The sequence below is a fragment of the Budorcas taxicolor genome, chromosome 18, assembly GCF_023091745.1.
Source record: "Budorcas taxicolor isolate Tak-1 chromosome 18, Takin1.1, whole genome shotgun sequence".
In the NCBI taxonomy this organism is placed as follows: Eukaryota; Metazoa; Chordata; class Mammalia; order Artiodactyla; family Bovidae; genus Budorcas; species Budorcas taxicolor.
The window spans coordinates 67,299,120-67,308,085 of record NC_068927.1 but is presented as its reverse complement, the minus strand read 5'-3'; the positions used below and the strand labels follow the sequence as shown (position 1 = coordinate 67,308,085).

Genomic DNA, 8,966 nt, shown 5'->3' with positions numbered 1-8,966 from the left:
CCCATGAAATCTGTGCCACCCTCAATGCTGGTAGAGCCGAGCTGTCTTCAGATCACCTTACACAGTGAATAGAACGCCCAGACCAAAGGGGGCTTAATATTAATGTCTTTATTATTGCAAAGTGCAAAGTAACATGAGGCATGCAATTCCCAGTGTGGTTCCTCTAGTTCCTCCACACTTGGAGGCTGAGAAAATCCAAGAGAAGTGTCACTAGAAACTAACATGTCCCTGAAAATGCAGGCCTTTCTGTCAAGTCACCCACAGAATTCAGACTGGGTCCACTGGGCCCAAACTGAATGAGGTTCACGCCCTACTGTGGAAATGAGAAGGGAAAGAAGATGCCATATGAGCTAAGACTACTCATTACTTCCGTCCCCTAAGGAGATGGGACAGAGGTCAGCTTACCTAAGCATGTTGGGAGGTAATTTATGTACACTGCCAGGTATGTGGATCTGCCAGGTGATAGAGATGAAAATGAATTCTGAAACAGAACTGGCAGTGACATAAAGCTGGTGAGGGTCCTGGGAGGTAAGAAACTGTAACACAACTCCTAAGAGATTCTCACATACCTGGAATTTTAGGGGAATGCCCCTACTGAAGATTTTTAATTCAGCTTTAATTCAGGGTTAGGGTTAGGGTTAGGGTTATTCAGGTAGATGGCTCCCTCACAACTTCTTTCCTCCAGTGTAATTATACTAGAAGTAACTGCATCTGCTGGCACATCTAAGGCCCTTCACTAGGGTGAAGTCTCTAGTATTAAATGAGGCCATATTAGCAGCTAACAGACTGCCCACATTCACTGCACTCTTAAGATATTTTTCACTGTGAACCCTCTACTGCTGAATGAGGCTGGAACTGTGGCTAAAGGATCTTCCACTGTCCCCAGACTCATGAGATCTTTCTCCAGTGTGAATTTTCAGGTGTTCATTGAGGTTAGATTTGCAATTAAAAGATTTCCCACGTTCTTTTCTCAGATGAGGCCGTTCTCCAGTGTGACCTTTCCGGTGGTAAATGAGGCTAAATTTTCGGCTAAAAGATTTCCCACATTCATGACATTCATAAGGCCTCTCTCCAGTATGAATTCTCTGATGTTGAATGAGGATGGATCTTTGAGTAAAAGATTGTCCACATTCTGTACAATCATAAGGCCTTTCTCCAGAATGAACTCTCAGGTGGTTAATGAGGTTAGATTTGCAGCTAAAGGATTTTGCACATTCCTGACACTCATAAGGCCTCTCTCCAGTGTGAACTCTCAGGTGGATAATGAGGTTAGATTTGCAGCTAAATGATTTTCCACATTCCCTACACTCATAAGGCCTTTCTCCTGTGTGGATTTTCTGATGTGAACTGAGGCTAGAACTTTGCTTAAAGGATTTCCCACATTTACTGCACTCATAAGGTCTTTCTCCTGTATGAAGTCTCCTGTGATGAATGAGGGTGGAGCTTCGGCTAAAGGATTTTCCGCATTCACCACACTGATGAAGCCGTTTTCCATGGTGACCTTTCTGATGTTGAACAAGGTTGGATCTTTGACTAAAAGATTTTCCACATTCTTTGTACCCATAAGGTTTTTCTCCAGTGTGAACTTTCCTGTGGGTCTTCAGGCTGTTGCTTCGGGTAAAGGATTTTCCACATTCATGGCATTCATACGGCCTTTCTCCAGTGTGGACTTTCTGGTGCTGAATGAGATTCCACCTTCGGGTAGAGGTTTTTCCACATTTGCTGCACTCATAAAGCCCTTCTCTAGTGAGGACTCGTTGGTCCTCAACAAGTGTGTCTGTGCAGCTGAGGATTTTTTTGCCTTCTCCCCAGTTCCGATGCCTTTCCCCACTGTGAAAGACAGTGTCACATTCATTACTGTTGTTTGGGTTCTCATTAGTGTGAGAGACAGGTTGATGGAAAAATCCCATGCTGGCTAAGTTGTCTGTCCTTATTCCTTTAGAGAAAAAGGATTCCCTTGACACACGGGTTCTGCAGCTCTTTATAATCAAGGCTGTGTCCACAGAAGTTCTGATGGGTATCTCTCTAATGTGTTGCCCCCGGTATTGCTGAAGGTTGGCAGAGATATAGAATCGATTCCCACACATGTACGGTTTCTGTCCAAGATGTGCTTCCTGATGCTCAGGCAAGTGAAAATTATCTCTCAAGACTGGGCCACACTTCTCAAAGGGCTGGCCCTTCTGGGGAGATGAATCTGCCTTGAGAGTCTTGATCTGTGACATTCCTTCTACAGAAATGCTTTTTTCAGAAGGTGCTCCCTTATCTTCTACTCCATGACAACAGCCTGAAATTAAAGAAGTGATGACGAAGTACACATTAACTTTTTTGAGAAGGCATCACAAAAGTAACTTGTTACATCAAAGAATCAGTCCATGCAGCTGTTTTCAGGAAAAGGAAGTTGGGGTCACCTTAAAAAAGCAACTTCTGTACACCACTCAGTCCCTAAGGTCACCGAACAGTACAGGCCTCAATAGGCACAGGACACAAAGAAAGGCCCAGGGGAAAGGCACATGCTACAGATCATTCTCTGTCAATGGCCTTATTTTTTTGGCCATGACACCTGGCATGTGGGATGCAGGGATTGAATCAGTGCCCCCTGCAGTGGAAGCACAGAGTCTTAACCACTGGACCACCAGGGAAGGCATGTCAATAGCTTTTAGCAGGATTATACCTGCTGATGACATGTGATGCTGTGCAGAAGTCTATTTCAGGTCCAGAAAAATCTGACTGGAACAAAGGTTAACAGGAGTTAAAGGATTATTACATAGGTGCATACTTTAGAACACTACAAAGAGGGAAAGCGCTGAGGAGGGAACAGTGTGAGGAATGAGTAAGGTAGGCAGTCCAGAGAGGTAGTCAGTAGCTCTCAGCTGGAGTCAGAATAAAAATGACTAATAGAAATGGCAAGTCAGTAAAGTGTCAAAAATGGAGAAGGAAAGATGGAGGTAAGCTTGGCCGCTGGCAATGGCACCAAAACAGAAGTAAAACAAGAGAGATTCTCGATATGACTTCAATCAAGCCCTGAAGTCATGTCCTCTTCCATCTGCTGTTCATCTGGGTCAGGTCCCCTCTGGGCCCATCTTGTGGAGGGTGGAATCATATGCATCCTGGGAAGCACAAAAGACTCTTCCTCTAGCCCCAGCTGAGCTACCACATGAGAGCTGGATGATACAACTCCAAAGGGAAGGGAAGGACAGGACAAGTCAGCAGCCAATACTAGCCCAAAAAACTCAGGACACAACAGATCACAGGAAACATATTTCAAATATTACAAATAGTACCTATGGACACAACAAAAGAGTGTCAGAGTAGTAAAGATGGCAGAGTAGTAAGATGCAGGAGTAAGTAAGCAGGAAGATGGCAGAGCAGTAAAACCAGGTGTTTTCCCACCTGGACAACAACTACAGTGGTAGAATCAGTCTGATGTAACCACTTTGTAATGCAAAATTGCTTTAATTTATGTCATTTGGAGCTCTTACTATTACTCTGATATTAAAAGAAAAAGGCACACAAAGAAACTAAAAGAAACTTACAGGGGAATATATTTGATGATTATCAGTGCAAAATTAATCAATAAAATACTAGCAAACTGTATTCAGCAGCACAATAAAAAGATGGTATGCCACAGACAACTGGGATTTATGTCTAGAATGCCAGGATGATTCAACATACAAAGTTTGATCAATGTAATATATCACTTTAACAGAAAGGAAAAAAATGTTATCATCTCAGTCGATGTACAAAACACAGCTGACAAAATTTAACACCCTTTTATGATGAAAATACTCAACTATGAAACTATGAATAGAAGGAAACTAGCTTAACATAATGGAAGCAAAAAATTAAAAACCCACAGCAAACATCAAACTCAATAGTAAAAGACTGAAAACTATTTTTCCAAAATCACAAATAAGAAAAGAATGCCAACTTCCAACACTACTATTCAACATACTATTAGAAATTCTAGACAGACCAATTAGGCAAGAAAGACAAAAGTCATCCAAAAGTGAAAAGAAAGAAGAAATCACCACATCTCATCAAATCTTAAAGATTCCACCACAAAACTGTTAGAATAAATTAAGTTAGCAAAGAAAGAGAATATAAAATGGAAAAAAAAAATCAGTTACATTTCTATACACTAACTAGCAACAGGAAACTAAGATAAGAATTCCACAGATAAAAGTATTTGTCAAAAGAATAAATTACCAAATTTAACCAAGGAGGTAAGATTTGTTCATTAAAAATTACAAAACATAGCTAAAAGAATTACAGACAATAAATGGAAAAACTTCTATGCTCATGGATTGGAACATTTAATATTGAAGATGTCAAAACTATCCAAAAAAAAAAAACTAAACTATCCACAACATCTACATGTTCAATGCAATCCTATCAAAAATCCAGTGAGAATTTCTGTGGTATTAGACAAATTCTTCCTAAAATTCATATAGAATCTCAAGGGACACGAAATAGCCAAGACAAACTTGAAAAAGAAGAACAAAGTTGGAGAAGTCACACATTTAAATATCAAATACCACTGTGAAGCTACAGTAATCAAAACAGCATGATACTGGAATCCAGGCAGACATATAGACCAATGAAAGAGAATAAAGAGCTAAAAAATAAGCTTGCTCATATAAGTTCAAACAGTTTTCAAAAAGAAGGTCAATACCATCCGAAAAGGAAAAACAGACTTTTCAACACATGATGCCAGGAAAACTGAATATCCACATCCATAAGAATGAAGTTGCATGGTACATAAATTAACTCAAAATAGGTCAAAGATCTAACTTAATAGTGACAACCGTAAAACTGTTAAAAGAAAACATAATGGAAAAGCTTCAAGACAATTGCATTTGGCAATGATTTCTTAGATATGACATCAAAGGCACAAGCAACAAAAGAAAAACAAACTGGCCTTGATCAAAATGAAAACTTTTGGTACATCAAAGGATGCCATGAACATAAGAACGAGACAACTCATAGAATGGGAGAATATATTTGCAAATCACATATCCAATGAAGGGTTAACACTCAAAGAGAATTCCTAAAACTCAACAACAAAAATCAGTCAACTTGATTCAAAAATTCTCAAAAGACTTTTTGAAGAGACATTTCTCCAAAGATAAATAAACAATAAGCACATGAAAAGATGCTCAACATCATCAGTCGTTAGAAAAATGCAAATCAAAACACAATGAGTTACCACTTCACACTAATTATAATGGTTATTACTCAAAAAAAACAAACAAGAAGTGTATGCAAGAAGAGGAGAAGTTGGTACCTTTGTGCAGCTGCTATGGAAAACACTATGGTGATTTTTCAAAAAGTTTAAAAGAAAACTATCACAGATACAGAAATTCTGGTTGTGGGTATATATATGCCTAAAAGAATTGAAGCAAGGACACTAAAAGAAATCTGCACACCCATGTCATAACACCATGATTCACGAGAAACAAAAGGCAGAAGCACCCACTGTCCACTGATGGAATGCTGAGTAAACAAAATCTGTACATACATTATTTAGTCATAAAAAGGAAAGAAATTCTGACACATGCTACAACATAGATAAACCTTTAGCATATTATGCTAAGTAAGCCAAACATCAGAGGAGAACTACTATCTGATTCTACCTACATGAAACACTCAGTCAAATTCATAGATACAGAAAGTAGAATGGTGGCCGTCAATGGATGGAAGAAGTGACTGATTAATGGAAATGGAGTTTCAGTTGGATGATGAAAAAGTTCTATGGATGCAGGATTGTGATGGCTGCACAATGAGAATGGACTAAATGCCATTTTTTGTATATTTTGTATATGCCAATGTTTTGTATATTTTGCAACAACAAAAATATAGTAAAAAAAAAACCTAACCAAAGGATCTGTAAGTAGTACTTACACTGTGTAAGCAGTGACTTTTTAAGTGCCTACACTTCCAGCACAGTCAGAAACAAATGTGAGCTATAGGAAAGAAGGGTGCTATACTAGGGTGCTATGGTGCTAGAGAGTTACCCAGCGAGGCAGAGGGCAAGGCATGGGGGTCCATTAGGCTGACAAAACAACAGTGATACCAAACTCTTCCCTAGGAGGCTTTGGGGCAGTAGGTGCTGTGCTGACACAGATGAGAAGGAGGCGAGCACTCAGCCCAGCCCTTGTAAACACAGCACAAATCCAGGCAACTAGGGACACACCTGCCCCCGGAGAAAAGAGAAGCACAGAGCTTGGCCCAGGGCACAGGGGCGGGTAGAAGAGCTTACCCAGTGAGGATGTAAGTGCAAAGTTCTCCAGCATCACATCGTGGTACAGGCATCTCTGAGCCTCGTCAAGGAGAGCCCATTCCTCCCAGGAGAAGTACACAGCCACATCCTCAAAGGTCACACTGCCCTGTCAGGATACAGACAGATGAGACCATCAACTGCCTCACTCCTGAAGACCCACAATCCACCTCCTCGCACATCTACCCCATCGCCAGCTTCCTCCTGAGAGCTCAGAAGAGATTCCTGACCTCGGTGCCACAGCTGACTGCTCTCTCCCCACTCTCCCACTAACCGCTCTGTTCACGCTGCTGTCCATGCTGCAACCAGTGGAGCCTGTGAAGACCCAGAAGAAATCGCCTCCCTCACCTGCTCCACACCTCCCACTGCCTCCAGAATAGATGCCCACTTCACAGACAGTCATTCCAGCTCTCACTGCTGCTCCCCACAGCCAGTTTATTCTCGCCAGGAAGGAAGGAGACCTACAACTCCCCGAACCAGCTTAGTCTCACCTCCAAGCACTTCCTGTTTTTGTGACAAGCTTCCACAACTCTTTCTATTGGTGGCCTGAAACGGGAGCCCTTTCATATAATGCTTAGACTGGACTCAGGACTGAGCTAGGATTCTCCAAGGTCTGCACACCCAAGGGCTGGGAAAATGCCAGGTGACACGTTTCATAACAACTCAAATTTGGAGAAAATTAGAGGGCTTCCTGGAGAATCCCAGGGACAGGAGCCTGGTGGGCTGCCGTCTATGGGGTCACACAGAGTCGGACACGACTGACGTGACTTAGCAGCAGCAGCAGAGGGCTTCCCTGATGGCTCAGACAGTAAAGAATCTGCCTCTGATGAGGAAGATCTGGTTTCGATCCCCGGGTCAGGAAGATCCCCCGGAGAACGGAATGGCAACCCACTTCGGTATTCTTGCCTGGAGAATTCCATGGACAGAGGAGCCTGTCGGGCTACAGTCCATGGGGTCGCAAAGGGTCGGACACGACTGAGCGACTAACAGTGTTGCGACCGATGAGGGTAACCTCCACTTACCCGATTAGGTTCCCAAAGCACCTCCGCAGCCATGGAAACCTGTGGGAAGAGGTATGTCTTAGAGGGATGTGATCCTGGCAATTTTCCAGGGCCTCAGGCCTTCCCCGCACACCTGGGGGCACCCGAACCAAGTACCTGGGGCCGAGCGTCTAACCTCTGTACTGACTTTCAGCAGCCGTGTGTCCTGTTCCCTGCAGACATCAAATGGGTTCCAGGGTTCCCGGTCCTCCCGCCTCAGTCCGACCTTCAAGCCTCTGCACCTGGGGGTCCCTCAGCCTGTCACCCTCTCCCATGCGCCATCACACTGTCCGTCAGACACAGGGCCCCACACACGACCGCCTCACCGCCTGTATCCCGGGGCCGGGGCTGCGGGCACGTGAGGAGGCTTCCCACACTCTGAGCTTTAGCGTCCGGCGGGTCGAGGGCGATGCGGGCCGGAAGGACAGCGTTTACCTGAAGCAGGTCGCTCAGGGCACCCGCCGCTACGGAACCGCTGGGCCTGGTATATCCTGGCCCGTACCGACCCGGCAGCAGCGTCTCCAGGCCGCCCCGCCGGCGGCGACGTGCCCGACTTTAGAAGAGCCTCCGGCCACTGGGTACAAAGCCTCTTCTCGCGCCTTCTCTGTTACTTCAAGCCCGAGTCTACGCACTCGGCCTTAGGACCCAGGTAACAACCGAAAAGACCGCAACGAAGACACCAGAAGTCCCGCCTCACCACGTCCCAGAAACGCTGAAATTCTGGGCGTTCATTGGGTACTCTTAGCTGCCTCTCAACGCATGGCTTTCTGGGTAATGGAGTTCCCGCTGCCACACAGGCGGGCAGGAGGGGCGTGTTTGCTTGAATCTCCCCTGGAAAGGCATCAAGCAATCTCCAGGGCGGCTGAGAGCAGACCTCCCTGTTTTTCTAGCTCGGGGATGGGCTTCGCTTCCTCTTAAAGAGGCGAAGGCCAATTACTGCGGAGACCGAAGTGCATTTCGAAAGCCTTAATGAGATCAATAGTGATCTGTTTAAGTGCTTAGATAATTCAGATTCCATGCAGTCGCCTCTAGGGAACATACGCTGGTAGATGCAAGAGTCCTTGAAATGCACGCAGACTGAGGAGTTTGTCATTTTTGTGAGCTTTAGTGAGTTTTGGCCGGGACTTTAAAGAAAAAAAAAAAAATCACCTGGACCATAGCAGACAAGATAGAGGAGGCCTATTGGACATCTCCGAGGAAGATGGACATGGTGGGACCCGGGCTTCTCCTTCTTGTTAGTCAATGTACAGAACACTGAGAAGCACCGTCTGATCCATAAAACATTAAATTATTTTAGCTGAAAAACAACACTGTTTTACACGGGCACATAATTTTTTTTTTGTAATAAACAGTTGACAGTCATGTACGAAATGCCACATAAGCTATTTTCTGTTAAAAATCTATTAGAGAGGGCTTCCCAGATGGTTCAGTGGTAAAAAATCCTCCTGTCAATGCAGGACACATCGGTTCAATCTGTGGTTCAGGAAGATCCCACATGCTGGAAAAGCAACTAACCCTGTGCGGTACAACTATTGAGTCTCTGCTCCAGAGCTGAGTGCCCTGGAGCTGGTGCGCAGCAACAGGAAAAGCCGGAGCAATGAGAAGCCCCTGCACTGCTATGAAGAGTACCCCGCTGCCTTGATGCAATT

At 44.1% G+C, this 8,966-nt stretch overlaps 1 protein-coding gene across 1 annotated transcript; it reads right to left on the bottom strand.

Annotated features, from left to right (window-relative positions):
* Nucleotides 1-245: 245 nt before the first annotated feature.
* On the bottom strand, nucleotides 246-7,441 carry LOC128063767 (zinc finger protein 211-like). Its single transcript, XM_052656580.1, has 4 exons — nucleotides 7,435-7,441; nucleotides 7,300-7,338; nucleotides 6,260-6,386; nucleotides 246-2,284 (listed from the first exon to the last, which is right to left on the bottom strand). The coding sequence occupies exons 2-4, from the start codon at nucleotides 7,330-7,332 to the stop codon at nucleotides 834-836; spliced, it is 1,611 nt and encodes a 536-aa protein (XP_052512540.1). The 5' UTR covers nucleotides 7,333-7,338; nucleotides 7,435-7,441; the 3' UTR covers nucleotides 246-833.
* Nucleotides 7,442-8,966: the final 1,525 nt, after the last annotated feature.